Raw genomic sequence first — 21,959 nt, 5'->3', positions numbered from 1 at the left:
TGTGGAATGTTGTAAGTTAGACATGTCTGTCTGTCATGGTTAATCCGACTTAGCCATCATGTGAAACTTAAATGAAAACTTTATTTCCAGTTGTGGACTTCAAATAACAAACTCACTTATCAAACATTTAGTCTTAGACGTATGATTTTTTTTAATAGGCTTTGAACTAGCTGTCAGTAACTGCAAGTACTCTCAGGTCAGTACCTATTGTCTATTTGTTGTTGGCAGGGTTTCCTCTGGGTCAATTATTTTTTCCGCCACCTCTTTCTCCAAAACAATTTATTTTTTTAATTTTAGCCACTTTATTATTTCTTTTTGTCATATATAACTTAAGTATATTTTTCATTTATTTTTTCATATATTTTTCATTTGAACATTTTTCGTCCTAACAAGTTTTCCTATCCAACCCATCGTTAAAAGAAGGAGAGGAGACATCAAAAGTTTGCTTCAAACATGTGTGTAACAAAGTGGTTAATAAATCTTTTATGTGACATGTTACAGTCGCCATTTTACCATATCATTTTGTCAAACAATACAATCAACACCTTTATTAATTAGTCCTTTGTTGCCTACAGCTATAAAATGTAATCAGATGATTATTGATTTTCTGTCAAAATCTGAACGACTTCAATGGTGAATTCCAAATATTGTCTGATCATTTAAAGTTCGAGAAACCATAAAAAAAACAAAAAAACAAGATGCATGATATTAAATTATTATTCCTATTTCTTTTGCCAAATTCTTTCGCAAATGATGAATTTTAATCAGCAAAATTGTTTTACGTTCGTCATTTCGGGCCATTTATAGCTGGCTATGTGGTATATGCTTTGCTCATTGTTGAAGGCCGTACAGTGACCTATAGTTGTTAATTTCTGTGTCATTTGGTCTCGTGTGGATAGTTGTCTTATTGGCAATCATACCACATCTTCTTTTTATATTGACCTTGTATAGTTGCTGAGAACCAGATTTAACTGACCAGGAGGAGCTGTACACAAAATTTAGGTACCTACTTTCCCATGCCTGTCCAACATCACCATTCTATAAGTAAGTTTTGATTTTGTCCAACCAGGACAATAAAATATATACTGCATAACGACACAAAAAACAAAACAAAAATCAAGTGTTTTTTCACTCTTTTATTTTTCAAACTCTGATCAAAACATTGTCAGCTTTAACCATTTTTGTAGCTGATTTAATACCAATAAAAACAAGATATATACTTAAACATTAAAACACACTTTTATATCAACTTGATGCAAACTTTTTATTGTCATTTGCTAAATTTTAATTTTAACAACTTGCAAAATGGTTATACATCATAACCAACAATACAAACCTTGGGCTTTAAACTGGCATTTATGAATGGGACTTAATCTTAGACTTGAAATATTTTCTGAGATTACAATTTACCCTGTATGTTTGAATAGGGTGGGAATTAGTACCCAGCAAGAGGAAAAGGTGAAACAGTGGCATATTCAGGGAGCTTAAGGTGGCTCCTGGGTACAAAAATTTCAGAAAAAAATTAAACCTTTATTTTTTCATTACAAATTTTATTTATTACACTATTAGTTGTTACTTTATGATATGGTACAAAAAACAACCCAAATAATTGATTTGGTTTGGCCCCAGATGACTTTAAAAATTGAAAAAGATCCAAATTATCTCCCTTTGGAGCAAAAATGCCATTTTTTGGCATTAAATTTGAAATATCTTTTTTAACTCATCGGTGACCTATATTTTTTATTATTGTTTTCAAATAAGCTTTACATAAACTAAATAATTGTAAAATTTAAGCAATTTCTGTAATTAGGTTATTTTTTTATTTTGATATTTCTTCTTTTTCTCCTATTAGTTTAACAGAAAAAAAGGACATTAACAAAAATGTATGCTTCTTCCAGAGGCAGATTTTAGCTTAAATGAATGGTGACCCCATTTTTTTATTTCATTTTTCTCTTAAGTATATGATAAAGTTCATTTATAAAAAAATATAGTGAAATCCTATATTAGAAAAAAAAATTGATTTATACCCAGGAGCCCCCTTAAAGCCTGTTGCTATGAAAAATTATTTTTGGCATATAATCATGAAAAAAAAAATTGGACTACCTAAGCTTGTAAATCTTTTTACTATTGGTATATAAGGCCCCTGTTAAAATTTTGTTATAATTGCATTAAAGATAAAAAAAAAATATATACTCACTTTAAGCTAACAGTGGCTTAAAAATTTAAAATGTGACTAATGCCACTTCAATATTTGCCTCAATTGAACACTAGGAGAGAAAACAGTATGATTCTGAATTATTTAATGGAAAAGAAAGGATATGGGGTATCCATCTATGACACACAATCAGGGCCATTCCTACACTCTTTTAAAAGTATCACTGCATGATTAAAAATATTGTAAACATTAAAGCACCATACTGACTCATTGATGATACTGACATTAATAAATGTATAAAGTTTACTGGCTTTGGGAGGAAATGTTTTAATGATGCATTAAAGTAAGATTTTTTGTCACCCTTCAATACTTTAAAGATAAATACTGTGAAATGAAAAGGAAAACCTCTGCAATTACAAAATAAATGATTTAAAGTTATCACAACTCCTGATAATATACATATATATATATCTGTAAATATTGAATACCATACCTCTGTGATATAACTCATGGAATGTCTTAATACAATGAAAGTAATTCAAAATTATATCTTTGGTTTCTTATGGGATCACAAATCCTATTTAAAATGAAGAAATCACAATCTAAAATTGGAAATATCAAACAAAACAGAAGTTTTCGGTCACATTTTGATATAAAAACATAAAAGTAAAACATCTGAGTTAAGCACTGAAAAAGACTTCACTGAGGTGATATAGACAGTGACAGCTACTATCACACAAAGACCATAATAATGGTTATAGATTTCTTGTACTACATTCTTAACTAAATGGTCCCTTGTAATACCACTCAGTTATTAACTTATTTATTCCTATTTGTTCTGTTATCAAACATTTTTAAAAATAAAAGATTCAACCAAAAGTTGGATGCGATGTAAGCAGGGATTTGTAAACTCCAGATCTTGAGATAACAATAAAATACACATGTACACAAACAAATGAACAAAGACATGTAAATTTATGTACAAAATATATAGAAATGATTTTATCATTGTATAAAATACAAATTAAACAATAAAATATGATATTTACAATGAACTAAATATAAGAACACTTTAATAATTGAAGGCACTATAAAACAGTTTCTGTTCTCAGGCACTTAATACAACAGATTGTCAGATTTCCTAAGGTCAAAGCACCAAGTATGACATTCTAGTGACAATCATAATCATATCTAGAAAGCGAAGCAATGTACAATGGCTAATGTACATCACTAGCCAATCTTTCAACAAAACTTGTCACTTTGAAATGTATAGATGTTAAATGAACAGTAATCATTATGCACAATGTAAATATCTATTAACTAATTAATGCCACTAGAATGTCTCTTCCCCTCCCAATTCATTTTAATCAATTTCCATCATGAAACATAATAACTAGCACTCACTATGATCCAAAACATATCGGTGAGGGTCAAATTTACCAGGACAATCTGAATTAAGTCTTGTCACTGGTTTTCTACCATTCTGGGTTTCCCCTGTGTCTATTAATAGATCAGACTTATTGTTTAATATTGCTTCATAGCCCTGGATTAGTTTCATGTTTGGTGTGCTTCTACTAAGACTGTCTGATGGGTCTATTATCCTTAACTCGTTTGACGATGGACTTTTTGTCTGTCCTCCATCTATAGTCACTAAATTGTTCAATAAATTTTTTTCAGAGTTTGTGTTAGGAAAAAGAGGTTCCTCTTCCTTTTTTAAATCTTTCGATTTTTCACTGTCATCATCACTCATTTCTGAATAGCTCATTTCAGCTTCTGTTGATACAAAGTCTGAATTTTTCACTGCTGAATCCTCGGATAAAACTGACAATCGATTTTTATTGTCATTATTTTCATTGTTACCTTCTTCTTCAGATCCCGATGAATATCGTCTTTTCTCCATGGAAACTTGCATTTTATTATGGCAGAATTCACTCACATATTCACTATCGATAACAGAACAATCGGCTACTGAGAGATCTCCTACTATTCCCCCATCAGATACCCCAGTGTTGGCGTACATGTAGCCATGTGTATATCCATTATCATAATTATTACTAGGTGGTCGATATTGACTATCAATATTTCCATGATTAGAGATGCTATGAGAGAAACTTTCTACTTCACTACTTTTTATGTCACTTCTTCTCTTCTTTCCTGAAAAATACAAACAAAATCATGCAGTTTTTATTTGATTGCTTGAAACCAAATTCAACATGTAAAGTAATAATTAACCAAATCAACTTCAACTTTTTCAAAAATTCTTTGTGTCTTTCCTATTGCACTTACTGGCAAGTCCTAAGAGCTGGTTTTGAAATGGAATTCCAAACTGTCGAAAAAAATGCTGTTTCTTTAAAAATCCTTAAAAATGCCATTAAATACCACTTTTATCAAAACATTACATTTTTTGTTTTGTGGTGTTTAATTCTCTATGTGGTGAGAAATATTGAGGTTTTGATTGTACTTAAAATATCTTTAATTTCTTAATAATATCCATGGTTTATAAATTTACAATAGTTATATAATTAGTTGTACCTTTTTAAATTAATTCTTACTATCTGAATCAGGTTAAGATGTCATGAAAAAATCTCGGGATTTAGAAATTTCAAAACTGGACACCATTGAATATTTTTGTAATACTTTTACATTTCCTACCACTTTACATGACAAGCAAATTAAGTAATTTTGCTTTATAATAATGTACCCTAGCTTTTTCCCTTCAGTTATGAACATTTGTAAGAAACAGGAAATAGGTGTTAACTGCCTACACATTTCGCAAACTGTTAAGCCTCTTTAACTACCAAACTCATATAAATATGATCATTTTGAACTATTGTACCATTAAGATTATCATCTCTGTGTGTTTATACTTGGTTATTTTTTGTGAGTAATAGTTATGAAACCCATTTCCATGTTGACTTTCATTCTCGTTTCAGATTTCCCAGAATATAACCATTAATAATTTTTTATAATAAAGTATATCAGATTAAACAATTCTTCCTCATGCTAATTATAACAAATTAATTTGTGAATTTCATGCATTGATTGAATTTATCAATCGAGTATTTCAACAAATAAATAATGAACATTCAGAAAATTCATTAATTTATTCTGCTGGATTACTTAATCCATCAATCATATTTAAATGGAACAGTCTAATAAGAAACAAGAATGTGTCCCCAGTACACAGATGCCCCACTCACACTATCATTTTCTATGTTCAGTGGACCGTGAAATTGGGGTAAAAACTCAAATTACAAATTAAAATTAGAAAGATCATATCATAAGGAACATGTGTACTAAGTTAAGTTGATTGGACTTCAACTTCATCACAAACTACCTTGACCAAAAACTTTAACCTGAAGCTTGCACTATCTTTTTCTATGTTCAGTGAACCATGAAATTGGGGTCAAAAGTCTAGTTTGGCATTAAAATTAGAAATATCATATCATAAGGAACATGTGTACTAAGTTTCAAGTTGATTAGACTTCAACTTCATCCAAAACTACCTTGACCAAAAACTTTAACCTGAAGCGGGACAAACGGACAACGAACGGATGAGAGAACCAACGGACGGACAAACGAAACCACAGACCAGAAAACATAAAAACTTGTGGTGTGGATCATTTATATTTTATTGCAACAGAAAATAAAGTCATGCTTCTTTGTTTGTTGAAAGGTATTAATTACATATAATTAGATAAAGACTACCAACAAATGTGGTTTTGCTGTTGGAATATTTTGTTATTATCAGACCAGCTTGTTCCTCTTGACTATGAATGACCAATAAGGGATACAGTAAGAATACACTCAGAATTTCTGGATGAATAGTAGGCTGTCAATAGATTAGTTGTAGAATGTTTTGTTCTAAATACTACACCTTCATATATACTGTTCCTGAATTACACTAATATAACATAAAAAAATATTGCAGTTACTCATCTAGTTGGTATTCAAACAATTGTTTAAATAAATTAATTATAAAAAATGCTTTCAATTCTTAAGACTTGTTACATATGAATCACTGTTTTTGAAATGATTTAAATGATACTTTTTGTCTGTAAATTTCGAATTCTTTAGATAGTGTAATGTACCTAAACTTAAGGTTTAATACAATTTCCTGGGGTAGTGAATATAGCCTAACTGACATACAACAAACAAACAATTGAACATATTAAAGTATTTTTTTTAATAAGAATGAAACAGGCTATCATATTTACCTTTTGACGATTTTTCTAATGTAGAGCCTGAAGACTTCCTCCTCCGTTTCCCACTCCAGAACTTTAGTAAATGCTGAAACAGAAGTTTCAAATTTACATTTGACCAAACAATAAACTGCTGCTGCACTAGGAGTGCATGATTTGCCCTTCCTTGTTGTAAGAATGAAATAGATCAAGTTATTAATCAGTAGTCCCGTTAAATGGCCCTTAGAAATATATGCATAATATATCCTTATTTTTGTATGTTTAACAACATCTTGTGTTGCTTAATCTGTAGTTTTCTCTTGGATGTTTAGTGGACTTTTGTTTTTTGCCATGGGGTTGTCAGTTTCTCTTGTGTGTTTTCAATATTTTCTTGGTTTCTTCTGCCTATTCTTGACCAATTGATATTTCATTTTGGTTCATATATATTTTTTTCAATAGAAATTGTTAATCGACCTTGTGAACCAGTTTCAACATCTACACTAACTAAACAAACATACAACAATAAGGCCGTTAGTTTTCTCGTTTGAATGGTTTTACATTGTCATTTCGGGGCCTTTTATAGCTGACTATGCAGTATGGGTTTTGATCATTGTTGAAGGCTGTACAGTGACCTATAGTTGTTAATTTCTGTGTCATTTTGGTCTCTTGTGGAGAGTTGTCTCATTGGCATTCATACCACATCTTCTTATTTCATATATATATAATTGACTTACTCCACCAGATGATGTCGAGTTGGGTGATGTAGAACCAAGACTTCCTGAATAACCCACAAATAGACTCCTTATACAACCTGGCAGCCATGTTGCTCTGTAGGCAAACTTCTTGTATTCTTTTTTTACCTGAATGATACAAGTAAGATATTTTATTGAACATTTACTTGCCATTTGCTGCTTTTTTCATGTTTTATAAATTGTGAGAGTTTGATGGCCAATCTGTTATTGTTACCGGTACCTATAACAAAAAACTTCTATAACAATTCATGATGACATAATCAAAATTTAATTATTTAATAATTTTTTACTTGTACAATTTTATACTCTTTTTTTTTCTTATTTCTGAAAGCAATTATTTTCTTATACAGTATTCTATAAGAAGAAATATGAAAAGAGATTGTTCTTTTCTTTATTCAAGTTTCAAAACAAATTTATAAGCTGTAATTCTATTCATAACTTCAACAACTCCTTACTTCTTTATTTTAATTGAAAACTATTGTAATGTGTACCTATTTTATACTACAAACTGTCAATCCATAATAGAATATGTTTAAATTTTCACATTTTCCCCTGAATTGATTAAGGTTCTTGTGTGAACTGTTATATTTTTTTTCATATTTGAATTTATAAAACTTTCTGTATATAAACATTCTACAATAACATATAGAACAAGAATGTGTCCCAAGTACACGGATGCCCCACTCGCACTATCATTTTCTATGTTCAGTGGACTGTGAAATTAGGGTCAAAACTTTAATTTGGATTTAAAATTAGAAAGATCATATCATAGGAAACATGTGTACTAAGTTTCAAGTTGATTAGACTTCAACTTCTTCAAAAACTACCTTGACCAAAAACTTTAACCTGAAGCGAACGGACGCACAGACGGACGGACAAACGGAGGCACAGACCAGAAAACATAATGCCCCTCTACTATCGGCAACACTCCTTTTGCGCCAATTACTGTTTTTCAGGGGTATCATTTGCGGCAAATTTTTTTTTCCATATGTATCAATTGCGCCAGTTTTCGGAACTCATTTGCGCCAATTTACCTGAACACATATTGATCGTACATATTAAAGATTAATATATATTTAGTATCATTTTTGTCTGAGTGGAAATCTTACACATATACATGAGACAGACCCACAAAAGTTAGAGCGTCAAATACTACGAACAGCATGCATATGTTCGGAGCTATTCCACCACGAAGAGAAACATCTACAGAAAAATGACTTGAAGTGCATATGACAGTCTATGTACAGAGAGAGAAGATAACTGTATCTTGCCCAACCAAAAAGTTCAGTAGAATTTCAAGAAATTTTAAGTGAGGAAGAGTGATCACAAATAAAGAAGAAGAGTTTGTTTTAGTAAATTATATTGAAAGTGGCATTGGTATTCTCGGTTGTGAAGCTAACTTGAAATTTCTTTGTATGCGGGGCAGATGATGTTTTTGCTGATGGAACATTTAAGGGTTGTCCGAAGTATTTCCAGCAATTGTATACAATACATGGATTCAGGAATGGACATTTAATTTATATTCCACTTTTAGATTGCCTTTTGCCTTCCAAATCAGGAAACTGTTTCTTTGTTTAAGGAATGTTTTTCTTTAAATTGGCGCAATCGTATATTCTATTTTTGGCGCAAATGATACCATGTAATTTTTAAACAGGTGGCGCAAACATAGCATTAGAGAAAAAAAGTTGTGGCGCAAAAGGACGCATTTTTGGCGCAAAAGGATCTCTCCCCTACTATCGTAGGTGGGGCATAAAAATGTATAAATTCCATTTAGAACTATGCCATACCTTTTCATTCATGACACAATGGAACACAAAAATAAAGACTCCCTGTAAGGTGTTGAGTATGGTGAAGAGATAGGCCATCACCACAGACTCCTTGCTGATATATAAAACTCCAAAGGACCATGTCAAGCCCAACAGGACCACTAGCACTATTGCTCCTTTTAACCAAGATCTGAAATGATGGAGAAAAAAAATAAAAATAAATGTCAAGATATAAAAGTAAAAATGGTATCAAATTTATAAATGTGTTCAGATTAGATAAGTTTGCTATGTGAAATCTGAAAGAAGACTAGAATTAGATAATGTATTCTGTAATAAGTAATTAACATATTATTGTGAGTTTAATTGCAAATATATGTACTGTGATTTCACCTGTTAAAATGCACATTCCTATCACATTAACACTACATTAATTTTAATTCGGTTCTGATAATTCTACTAAAATCATATGAAAGCAAAACAATGATCATAATGCAATTCAAATATGATATATTAACTATCCATACTACGTAACTATGGAGAAACTACAACATGAATATTCTGTCAGTAAACAGATCTATTTTAAATGAATCAGAAAGCTTCACATGCATAATACAAACGCAAGCAACATATACTAGAGGATAATATGTAAGCATTACATTAAATACTAAGTAGGAAGATTAATTATACTGTAACTACATCTGGTTAAAAAAAACAACATTACTTCTTTGAAAATATTGATTTAGTTATATATAGGCCAAATGCAGTTCATGCAAAATTCTATACCAAAATAAACGGAAATTGAATTTTTTGAAGTCCTACAATTCCATTTGATTATATTTCAAGGTTTAAATTGTCACGATTATATCATAACATAAATATATTAAAGAAAAACTGATCATATTTAAAGTCTAAAAAAAATCATAACAAATTTATTAAGCTGCAAAAAAGTATCAATAACTTTATTAACCCAACATAAAATTAAATAAAAAAAAGATTATTAAACAAATTAAAGAATTAAAAAACAAAAAGCAACAACCCAGGCTACTAACAACACAAATAGCAATAGCACAGCTACTTTATAAACTGTAAAAACACATGTATTATATTCTTGGACACTAGTTCTCATGGTTAATTATTTTTTGTTTGTTTACTTTGAGTTCAAAAAGCAGGAAAACTATTAATCCAAGAATATAATGATGATTTTACAGCAGCCAAGCACAGCAAGCTAATAGAGCACGGACAACAATATCTTACGGAAGTTCAGGACTCAGATGAGATTTATCATTGATATTGGTACTTCCAGAACTACTCCCTGAGTTAGGTTCACCACTGTGTAAAAACATTATTCTATTTTATAAAGGCAGCCACATTTACAACTTTCTTTGGTTTTTATCTTTGTTAACTCTCTTTTATTTTTACCAAAGGTTTACTCTAGCTCTTAATAATTTTTAGTTTTCTCGTATTAATTTATTGAAAAATCTTAACCATAAAAGATATGTGTATAAGAAAGCTGCATGTTATTTTGCAACATATACATAAGTTTAGAACAAAGATACATTATGATCTAGCCTAAAACTGCTTGAATACACACCACCTAACAAATACTGATTTTATAAGTATCCAGAAACATTTTCTGAATGTTATTTCTAACTGATATTATTTGTACCACTGTATTGATTGGACCACAAAAAATACTAGATGAAACATAATAATTGATGCTGATATAGAAGATAAATGAATTAACAGTAGGTTTGAAAGTCTTGAAGTTGAAAACAATCATTAAATAATACATACTCAAACTGTTTATACGATTAAAAAGAGATATATACTTTACTAGCTGAAATTTTTTTACATTGTATTAAATTATTTCTATCATTGAACAGGCTACATACTTTATTTTCTGTAGTCTTGTTTTTTCTTTGGTTCTTAATGATGAAGCTAGGGTGTTAGAATGGCGACACATCATGTAGATGGCAATACCCAGCATGATTATATTTATCTGAAAAAGAGAGAAAAATCAAATTACAAAGGTTATTATATATTATCATTCACTGTATTGTTGTTTCACAATACTGTTGAAAGTTTCCCATATTAGCATATCTGTGAATAATCATTATTTAAAGAGAAATATAAATACACAAATGTTAAATCGCATAATTGTTAGAACTTTTTCCATTTAAATCAATCATATAAAGCAATCAATCAAGGGATATATATATTCCCTCTTCAGATGTATAATCTATTCAAATCTAACATCTAGTCCTGTCAGTTAAATTCTTAAAGTGATTTAACTCACCAATATAACAGCACACACTGGTCCTACAAAACTCCAAATGAAATAATTCTCTGTCTTCAACCAACAACTGAAATAGAAGGATTATGCTATGAAAATCTAAAATTTCTCGAAAGTTCTTCTAGTTAATCTTTCATTGCATGCAATTATTATAAAACTAATTTCACAGGTTGAACAATATCACAGCTATGTTTAAATTTGGTACACTTTGTTTAATCTAAACTTAAAAATTTAGACTTAAAATAAATAATTTGCAACAAAGAATTTATAAATCATTGTTCTACATCACATCCCCTTTTTCTTTGTTAATTATACCTGACATAGGGAATTCAGGTACTACAAGACAGGTTTGGGATTTTGGAGTTTGTAGAAACACCACATTAACAATCATTAAACACTGCTTGAATAAATATTTTGTTTAAATTGGAGCTTCAGAGGGCAATGAGCAGATCCCATACCACCTGTTGTAATGGGAGATAATCCCTCCTGCCTTGTCTCCCTTGGTGAACTCAGTACACCTGTATAACATAGAATAACTCACTGTAATTCAGTTCCATAACCTTCATGGTTGACTGCTGCTGAAACACCAACTATTATAGTGGGTACTCCTGCAAAATAAAAATATTATATCAATCTATATTGTTTAGGAATTTCATATCTGTCAGATCACCAGAATAAAAGATATTGATTTCACCGAAGAAAACATATTCCATTAATACTTTCTGTACTAGCAGTGAACGTATTCTCATAATATTCAATTTAAATTTGCAAAAGCAGTTTTTATTATTGCAAAAATGTGACAGGGTTATAATCGCAATAATTCAAACTCACATTTTGAAATCTTTAATAAGAATCAAATAGGAATTTTCTCAATATTGCAAAACTTAAAATAGTACTTTACTCTTGAATGTCAAAATCAGAATAACAAGACTGCACACACTGAAATGTCTCACCTTCTCTACTAATCATTGATATTGATAGTCCTTAATATAAAGCTTTATTACAACTGTCACATAAACCTAACATAAACCAAGAGAACTAAACATTGACCTCTAAACCATGAAAATGAGGTCAAGGTCAGATGAACCAAGCCAGACAGGCATGTACAGCTAGCAATTCTTCCATATAACAAATATAATTGACCTATTGCTTGTAGTTTAAGAAAAACAGACCAAAACACAAAAACTTAACACTGAGCAATGAACCGTAAAAATGAGGTCAAGGTCAAATAAAACCTGAGCGACTGACATATAGATCATAAAATATTTCCATACACCATATATAGTAGACCTATTGCATACAGTATAAGAAAAACAGACCAAAACACAAAAACTAAACTATAACCACTGAACCATGAAAATGAGGTCAAGGTCAGATGACACCTGCCAGTTGGACATGTACACCTAATAGTGCTTCCATACACCGAATATACTAGACCTATTGCTTAAAGCATCTGAGATATGGACTTGACCACCAAAGCTTAACCTTGTTCACTGATCCATGAAATGAAGTCAAGGTCAAGTGAAAATTGTCTGACAGGCATGAGGACTATGAAATGAGGTCAAGGTCAAGTGAAAACTGTCTGACGGGCATGAGGACCTTGTAAGGTATGCACATACCAAATATAGTTATCCTATTACTTATAATAAGAGAAAATTTAACACTTTTTTTCCAAGTAGTCACTGAACCATGAAAATGAGGTCAAAGACATTGGACATGTGACTGACGGAAACTTTGTAACATAAGGCATTATATACAAAGTATGAAGCATCCAGGTCTTCCACCTTCTAAAATATAAAACTTTTAAGAAGTGAGCTGACACTGCTGCCACCGTAGCTGCCAGATCACTATCCCTATGTCGAGCTTTCTGCGACTTTTGTCGCAGGCTCAACAAAAATGAATGCAATAATTTCTGAATTTACATTATTCACTCACCATATCCAAACAAATAGTACCAAAGTCTTCTGGACCTCTCTGCTTCAAACACTTCTATTAGCATGACATATAACTGGACACCCTCTAGACACATCCAACTAAACGCAGCTAGAAACCAGAAGTGTAGTAACCCAGCCACAATACCACATACAATCTAAAACAACATAACAATAGATCATCAAACCATTTTATTAAGCACTAATCTGAACTTACAGCTTTGTTTAATTATAGAGGTGAACTTACTGAGTTTTTTCTCCCTAAGTATAATGGACAGTGTGAAATGCTATCTATAGACTGTACCAATATGTTTTGTGTGTAGTATGTACCAATATGTTTTGTGTGTAGTATATTATTTGCTTATCTATCAAAAGAACACATATATTTTTAGTTGTTACTAACCTTATACTGAGTTAGGTTGATACCCACTAAAAACACAATCTCAGCCATCATTAGGGACAAACATAAATTCTTGTGTATTGTGTTTCTATCACACTGAAGATTTCTGGAAAAAAAAACCAATTTGAAAAGTTACTGAATACTACAATATGGCTAAAACATTACATACCAGCTGATTTCAGTTTAAAACTACAAGTTTTATACATCAAAGTTATGATCATTACTTTCTTCAGTATGTTCTACAATGGTGTAAACTATAACTATAAATCACTTTTCAATTAAAAGTATTTATAACTTAATCTAAGATGAAATAGGGTAGAAAAATAATTGCTTAAATACTAATTTACAATTATGTTTACCAATCTGAATATGGTTTCACTGCATGGACATTGGTATACACTTTATACCTGATGTAAAGAACATTCTACATAATTTAAAGAGGAAGGTCTAAAAAATCTATAAATAAATATTTGATAAATTTTCTTTTGAACAAGACAGAACTACCGCTACTTACTTGAAGAAACAGAATGTAAAGATACAACACAACAGACAAGTGATGGACACAATACATCCTAAGTAGGTTATAGCTGTCAGTGTGATCTGGTGCTCAAGGGACAACTGGAAGTAAATAATATTAAATGTTATACAATGGACAATCTTCAACTCTGCACAAATATCATAATCCCAGGCCAACACTTTTCAACTACATATCTGTTTGACCTGGTCTTAGTGACTTTGGTCCAAAGTAATCACCCACTATTACAAAGTTTGACCTAGTTTTCACAATTTTGATACTTTTGCATTATCATATTTCTGCAAATGACTAGAACTAGAAACTCTAGTTCTTCACATGTTGATGTTAATCAGATGCCCAAACCATGCCAGTGACCCACTGTAAATATTTGAACAGTCAAGATCTTTTTCTTTCCCGTTTCAGAACTGTTACTATGATGTTAAAAATGTTTATAAATATAAAATCTATACTTTTTTTACACTGAAAGAAAATACTGAATTTGTTAAGCCATTTGAAAAATGATAGTTTTACAAACACAATAACGCTCGAGAAATTGAAATCAGTCATACTAAAATTGAAATATATGAACAAGAGTATCTTTTATCTTGAGATATTTACTCAAGTTTTGTTTTGCATGTGAAATCATATACCTTTGTGCCAACAGTATCCATCAAGATGGCAAAGTTTGTCATGTGATCACACTGACATGTTGTGTGGGAATTGTTAGTTTTCACTAAACTACAACCATCATCAGACCACTGTCCTGACAAACTGAAATTAAAAATATAAAATCTTAAAATTCCGGTTTTCAGCTATTTTAATGTTTGAATAATTCTTTCAAGGAAAAGTCTTATTTAAATGTGTATTTGATTATAATTTCAGTATGCATTGTATGGTCAATTTTAAAGTATCCCAACCGTCATCAATGTAACAATAATATTCATTATCTTTAACAAAAACAATAACTCAAACTTCTAGTTATAAAAATTTTGGATAAATGTGATAGACAAAAATTCATTAAATCAGTCATATAAATTAACTCAGGATGAAGTGTTACTACAGTTTTTCATATACCTTAAATAAATAAAGTCTTGATTTTTGACTTTCATCCTGATCATAGGAGACTCTGAATCTTTTTAAATCACAATATAGTCTATGTGTATCAATTTTTGTCCTGATACTTTATTTCATTTTCTTATCAAAATAGTAAATTTCATACATTATCTAAAATATAATGTGATTTTTAATTCTCTTAATTTATAAGCATGATTATAAATCACCTTTCATTGAATTGCCAGTAAGAACATACAGCATGAAATCCTGGTTGAGGGGCCTGGAAAATAAAAGATAACATGTAATGTACTACATCTAAAATGAAAAAAATCATCAAACAAATCAAGTGGTTTAAATTCAGTTATAAAATATTCTCTTTAATATTCGATCTCGATAGTGAAAAAAAGTATCTACACCGATTAAGGAAATCTGATTTCTCTTTGAAGCATTAAACTCAAAAACTAAAACTTCTTTTTGATTCTAGTTCAACCCAAGAGTTGACCTGAATTTAAAATATGATATGGTTTCATCAATGTCACTCAACAGAAAAAAGAGTTAGGTATTTGTTCTTGCCATGGTGACATATTTGAATCATATTGGTCTATCTAAATATCAATACCTATTTGTACATCTACAATTCAGTTTTGGCTAATGTTATTTTCCATCTTCATTTCATCTTAGAACAATCAATAAGGCAAGAGCCATATGGCACCAGACCATACTACATGAAATCAGCCTTATATTACAGTTTATTCCTTAGTTTTTCATATTGAACTCGTTCCATCAATTTTAAAAGATAATAAACAAATAAAACTGTTGATACCTGTTTATGTTTCAAGGTAAATGTCAAAGGCTTTGACAGCGCAAATTTAGTTTTCCTGCCGTTAACTGAAGTTGAGAAAATATTAGTTCCAATGAAAGGTTGAGTATCGTTGTTGGCAGTTTCATCTTCATCATCCTTGTTATTTTCAGCCCCAGTATCTTCCTCTTTAGGTGGACTCATGAACTCACTCAGACTTTTGTAGACGAGAAACACTATCCTAACCTCACCTGTAAAATATGGATTATTTTGTTTTATTTTTTATATTTATTTTTGTCAACACACAGTAAGAGAATTCCCAAAGATATCAATACAACTGAACTAAGACACGACACACATACATATTCAAGTGCACATTTCGTAAAATACTTATTTTTTTCTGCTGTCTTAAACTTTCAATATAATATTCATTGAACCATTCATTATAAAACCTAAAAACATTGAACCATTCATTATAAAACCTAAAAAAATATCCTGATTTTCAACCATGTTACAGGTTGTTAAGGGATGCATCTGAAAATGTATCACATGGACGATAATGGTATAGCTGACTTATATAAATAAAATTGAGAATGGAAATGGGGAATGTGTCAAAGAGACAACAACCCGACCAAATAAAAAACAACAGCAGACGGTCTGAAACCTGAAACAAAATTTCAGAAATCCTGATGATGTAGTTCCTGAAAAAGATGCTGTGAAAATCATTACTGGGATGAATGGATGGACAGACAGAGGTAATACAGTATACCCCCATTTTTTTTTTAAAGCAGGGATTAAATACTTACCATTATTAGAAGAGTTGACAAGACTTTCTACAGGAATAGTAACAAAATCGTCAGCATCCTCTCTATCATCAACAGAAGAAGGGAAACTCAGTCTTTTGGTTGTTTGATCTTCAGTACTAATGGCATTCACTTCCATAACTGAAACAGAAAAAAATTAAAAATTACATGGATTAAACTCATTTATAAACGCCCAAATGTAAACATACTGCAGCTTTATAATAGACAGGTGTAAGCATATCTCCGTCTATAACAATTGAAGATTTACATGCCAAGTATTGAAACATGTTTTGATTTTTTCACTAAGCTAATCACTCTTTTTTTTTATTTTTTTTATGGTATTATTGTATTATACTTTCTATTTGAGTAAATTTAAATTGCAGATGTTTTTAGTGTGTATAATTAATCTAAAATAAAGAACCAAAATGTTCATTTCTTATTAAATTCCTGCAAAATGAGATATACAGCTCTTGTTTTATAATTTATGTTGCAAATTTAAAAAAAATATTCCAATACATTTTTCACAAAATTTCATCATGTTTGTGTTTTTTCCAAAAGTATGTTAAAAAGATTGAAATAAATAAATAATTGCACAGGTATGCTTTAATTGCCTTAAACTGTTCTTTTAAAAACAGTAAGAAATCAAGAAATGGAAAAAAAATTTGTAATATGGATCTATGCAAGAATTGAAGCAGATTTTGATGAATAAACCAAAATTGAATTTAAAAATGTATTCAACTTTGTACATCTATTCACATTACAACTTGTACAGCACCATAGACTTATTTTTTTTTAATTTTCACATTCACCCAAAAGGCTTATGAAGATTGCAATTACATGAGGGGGGAGGACTTTTATCGGGACGCAGGATTTCAGGATCCAGGAATTCTTTTTTGCATTTCGGGATGTCAGGATTTAAAAAACTTTAAATTCAGGACCTCAGGATTTCATGTTTTTAAGCCTCAGATCTCGGGATCAGGACCCCTCCAACCCCCCTCATACATGTGTTATACTTCACAGAGATGATAGAAGGGTACCATATACTTAAACTGTCCATCAAATCTCACAATATTAATTCAGTATACTTAGTTATAAAATAACAGCTATCTACAACTTATCTATCTATCATTTAATAACACTTACATATATTGAGATCCCTAGTGATGACAGGAGGGTCGCCTACTTCTAAACTGTCAGCTATCTGGTACCCTGTTTCTTCCATATTGACAACCAGTGATGTAGCTACACGAGTTCTCTCCCTTTTAGGCAACCCTTTCCAGGAGTTAGAATCAGTCAAGAGGTTACTGCCAGTCTTCAGTATTGACTAAAATCACAAAATATGATACTCTTAATTCATATATTGGTGTTCTAAGTATCAAGCTAATGTGACTACATACTGTCTTATATAACCTGATATGGGAAAGATGCACACCCCGGATCATAAATTGCCCCTACACTATTTTAGGCATGGCATAAAATTTTCCCATTATAGCCCCTAATTAAATGATAGAATAATAATGAAGTTGCAGATTACAAAGACTAGGTAACTTAAGTGAAAAGTTATACTGGTAAAGAATTGAGTTGAGGTTCATGAAGAATTTACCTGAAACTTACCAAAGGTTATTTTCAGAGACTTGATTTTCAGGTGTTGGTATTATTAATTGGTAAAAACAGCAATGTTACAAGAATAATCAAATTTACATCAAATGCGAAATAAATTTTTAAGAAATTGAGGAGCAAATCTATACATACCTTGGCAAACTTTTTAACTTTGTTTCTTTTTTGTCGTTTTGTCATACCACGAGTCTGGGTGATTAACTGTTCATTAAGTTTGGGGAAAAGATCAAGTGTTGTTTTCTTCAAATCACCCGGACCAAACTTATTATTAGCAGTCCTCTCGTTGAGTGTTGTAGCCACCTCTTCTACATTATCTGAGCCAGCCTCTATCTGTAATCAAATAAACAAACAATTACCTGAATATCTAAAGATGACTTGATGAAATTTATTTTCAATGCATTATATTTTTTCATCATTTATGTAAATAAACATGGTGTTATGTCGCTTCTTTGGACAACCCAATTTTTTTTTACATCATACTGTTGAATTGAAATGTTCAGTTTATATATCCACTGCATTGAATTTTTAAATAAGAGGCCAATTTGAAAATGGTGTATCCTGTTATATACAATTGTATATTGCATATGAAGCTTGACAACCTTTCTTTCACATGATGAATTCAGCATTACTTATAATCTGTATGAGTTTTAGTCATTTGAAAAGACAACAATGATCTTAAGGTTTAAACACAATTAAGATAAAGGAACATAATTTATTTATAGCAAGTTCACAGAAAAAAAGGATTAAAAAAAGTCTGGTAGTTGGTCTTTCAACAGGAGAAGAGTAAAAAGTCTGGTAGTTGGTCTTTCAACAGGAGAAGAGTAAAAAGTCTGGTAGTTGGTCTTTCAACAGGAGAAGAGTAAAAAGTCTGGTAGTTGGTCTTTCAACAGGAGAAGAGTAAAAAGTCTGGTAGTTGGTCTTTCAACAGGAGAAGAGTAAAAAGTCTTTCAATAGCAGATTAGAAAATGATCAACCATCCATGACCTATTTAAAAGCTTCCAATGAATTCCAATATAGGGATTATGCAGATAGAAGAATTTTTCCAGGCCGAATAGTATTTAATTACTGGCTAATATGGTTAACAGTAGAAAGGTATGAAGTATAAAACATATTTAAATGAATATAAAAAGGCTCTATATAAATTGAATAAGATGGAATGAAGTCACAAACAAAATATAACAATCCAGTGTGATGAACACAAATTATAAATAAACATAACATAGCATTTGGATTTTAGGTAAAAGAAAGATATTTTAAAAATATGTCATGCTCAAACTTACTGTTGGTTTACAAACTTTGTGTTTTTTACATTTGAAACCATGGAGACATTTTTTACACTTTCTCCTATGAATCTGGTATAACAGAAATTATAGCAATTACAAATCTGTTCTGGAATTGTGTTCTATCAGAAAACAATAGTCTATTTGGGATGATATAACATTTACCTTCGCAATGAGGGTATAAACAAAAGATACTGATGTCAATACCTTGTATGGCAACAAAATGTTTGAACAATGAATCTTCAATAATTGACACTAACAGAATTTTCAAAACTGAGGACGTTAATAAACCTTTTTGTCTGTAGAATATTTTGTAATTAAAGCAGTTTTTTATATTAAATTAAAATTGAAAATGCCTAAATGCTTTAATGGCATTATATGGCCAAAAATGAAGTGACTTCCGCGTAAAGAAATATAAATCTTTAATAGGACCTACCAAATCTTCAAAGTTATCTAGCCATGGTGACACACAGTTTGACAGGTTTGGTTTTCTCTTCCATCCTCTTACACCACATTCCCAGGTCATTTTACCTACAAAGATAATAAACCTTCATTACAATAGACCCAACAGTCCAAAATAACAGCTCTTTTATCATGTTTATCTGCCAGTTTTTACATTCATTTTCCCCTATTGTCATCAAATCACATTAAATTGGACTTACTGATTGACAGATTGTTGATTGCTTCAGACTAAATATTAATCCCAGAATTATTAAAACAATTACCTTTTAAATCCCCTGGGCAGTCTCTTACAACTATCCCTGTGACAGAGACAGGCCACCACACCCCTTCAGACTCTGTACTTTTACATGTGTATCTGCTACTCTTCTCAGTTGTTGTTGACTTGGTCCTTCCTGGTGTGGTCTTTTTGATTGGCATTGGACTGGACTCTGTCGGTTTCGGTGTAGGTGTACTTGGAGCTTTTGTCGTCACTATATCAACTGCAAACAGCATAATCAATACATATACTTTCATTTTCAATATCAATCAAACCACATAAAAGATATAACTGATCTTAAGAACAAAGTTAAACAGAAAATAAACCGGTAGTTGTTTTAAAAGATCAAATAGAGTGATACATTAAGCCACTTACTAACTTCCTAGATGCTATCAATGACATTGTCATAGGGATTACAAATATAAGTATATTTATGACACAACTTCTTTGTTAAATACTTGATGTTAAACAATTGTGTCAAAATATAATGTTAATAGAGACACTTACTACTGTCATTATTCATGTTACTGGGTCACTATAGTTAGGTATAGGTGTTGACTGATTGAAAAAAAAAAATCACAGAAATTTAGTTAATGTATAAAATTTGTGTGAACATTCTAATAAGTTTGGTTCTGTACTCTATCTATGAGAACTGTAAACTGGCCAGACAAGAATCACATACTGGTTTCATGTTTGGTTCAACTTTTCCTCATACTGACAGTAGGGGTAATAAATTCATGTCTTCAAACATGGCAAGGTAGTGGCAACTTTGATTCACATTTTCTCCTACTGACAGTAGGCAAAATAAATCCATGATCTCAAACATGGCAAGGTAGTGGCACATTTCCCTTACCTTGACAATAAGGATAATTAACAAATCCTGGCAGGCAAGCGTCACATGATAGTGTCAATCTTTGTCCACACAGACATTTCCCCGTCTCTTTAGAACATATCCCTGGTAATGTAGCACGGTTATCACAATCACATGCTAGAAAAAGAGAATTAAATAAATTAAAATCATATTAACAACAGGCCTTATTGAGTGAATTGTTGCTTTGAAAATGTTTCAATGTCCCTCCATACTTTAATTACTTAATAATTGACCATTGCATGAATATTGAATTAGAAAAATAAGGACATAGAAATACCTATGCATTTCTCCCCTTTTTTTGGAAAATTCAAACACCAAAACATATAAAAAATAAATTCCAAGAATATTTCATTTGATAGTATTCATCTTTTTTAAAACATCTACCTGCAGAGGTTTGATGAAGTATTTTTTCATCCTGCAGAACATGGACCTGTACATGCACATAATAAATAGCACCTAGCAGAACAAAAACGAAACCGGTAAAGGCAAAAAAAGTACAGTATCTAGAAGAACACCTACCTGTAAATGCAATGAAAGACCTAACAGAATACCTACCTATGCAGGCTGGGAAGTTATAGTACCCAGCAGTACACTGGTCACATTTGGTTCCAGTGAAGTTTTCTCTGCAAATACACTCTTTGGTAGGCATACATGTTTTAGTTCCACGTACATCACAATCGCAACCTGATAATATACAAACATTAACTATCATTAACTAAACTATGAAGACTGGCAAATCTAAAATCTGTCTACCAGTACCCTATTGGATAAGAGAATAAAATTACCCGATTCGTAACTTGTAAAACAAAGTTCAATTTCAACTTAA

At 31.0% G+C, this 21,959-nt stretch overlaps 1 protein-coding gene across 12 annotated transcripts in view; it reads right to left on the bottom strand.

Moving 5' to 3' along the window:
• Positions 1 to 1,118: 1,118 nt before the first annotated feature.
• LOC139500484 (adhesion G protein-coupled receptor L3-like) overlaps positions 1,119 to 21,959 on the bottom strand; it is a 66,898-nt gene continuing 46,057 nt past the window's right edge. For 5 of the 12 annotated variants that reach the window (XM_071289225.1, XM_071289232.1, XM_071289239.1 and 2 more), the window contains 23 exons: positions 21,689 to 21,817; positions 21,116 to 21,250; positions 20,270 to 20,485; positions 19,981 to 20,075; positions 19,545 to 19,616; positions 18,400 to 18,594; positions 17,791 to 17,971; positions 16,651 to 16,788; positions 15,869 to 16,095; positions 15,273 to 15,325; positions 14,643 to 14,763; positions 13,993 to 14,096; positions 13,482 to 13,584; positions 13,083 to 13,236; positions 11,689 to 11,755; positions 11,151 to 11,217; positions 10,747 to 10,853; positions 10,109 to 10,183; positions 8,876 to 9,044; positions 7,071 to 7,196; positions 6,373 to 6,445; positions 2,036 to 4,309; positions 1,119 to 1,483 (listed from right to left, as the gene is read on the bottom strand). In XM_071289225.1, the coding sequence (XP_071145326.1) occupies positions 3,549 to 4,309; positions 6,373 to 6,445; positions 7,071 to 7,196; positions 8,876 to 9,044; positions 10,109 to 10,183; positions 10,747 to 10,853; positions 11,151 to 11,217; positions 11,689 to 11,755; positions 13,083 to 13,236; positions 13,482 to 13,584; positions 13,993 to 14,096; positions 14,643 to 14,763; positions 15,273 to 15,325; positions 15,869 to 16,095; positions 16,651 to 16,788; positions 17,791 to 17,971; positions 18,400 to 18,594; positions 19,545 to 19,616; positions 19,981 to 20,075; positions 20,270 to 20,485; positions 21,116 to 21,250; positions 21,689 to 21,817 (3,368 nt within the window). In that variant the 3' untranslated portion in view covers positions 1,119 to 1,483; positions 2,036 to 3,548. The remainder of the gene's footprint in view (positions 1,484 to 2,035; positions 4,310 to 6,372; positions 6,446 to 7,070; positions 7,197 to 8,875; positions 9,045 to 10,108; positions 10,184 to 10,746; positions 10,854 to 11,150; positions 11,218 to 11,688; positions 11,756 to 13,082; positions 13,237 to 13,481; positions 13,585 to 13,992; positions 14,097 to 14,642; positions 14,764 to 15,272; positions 15,326 to 15,868; positions 16,096 to 16,650; positions 16,789 to 17,790; positions 17,972 to 18,399; positions 18,595 to 19,544; positions 19,617 to 19,980; positions 20,076 to 20,269; positions 20,486 to 21,115; positions 21,251 to 21,688; positions 21,818 to 21,959) is intronic. The other 7 variants (XM_071289263.1, XM_071289269.1, XM_071289274.1 and 4 more) reach the window with 2 other exon arrangements.

The sequence above is a fragment of the Mytilus edulis genome, chromosome 1, assembly GCF_963676685.1.
Source record: "Mytilus edulis chromosome 1, xbMytEdul2.2, whole genome shotgun sequence".
Classification (NCBI taxonomy): domain Eukaryota; kingdom Metazoa; phylum Mollusca; class Bivalvia; order Mytilida; family Mytilidae; genus Mytilus; species Mytilus edulis.
The sequence above is the reverse complement of the archived record's forward strand: the minus strand, read 5'-3'. Positions and strand labels throughout refer to the sequence as shown.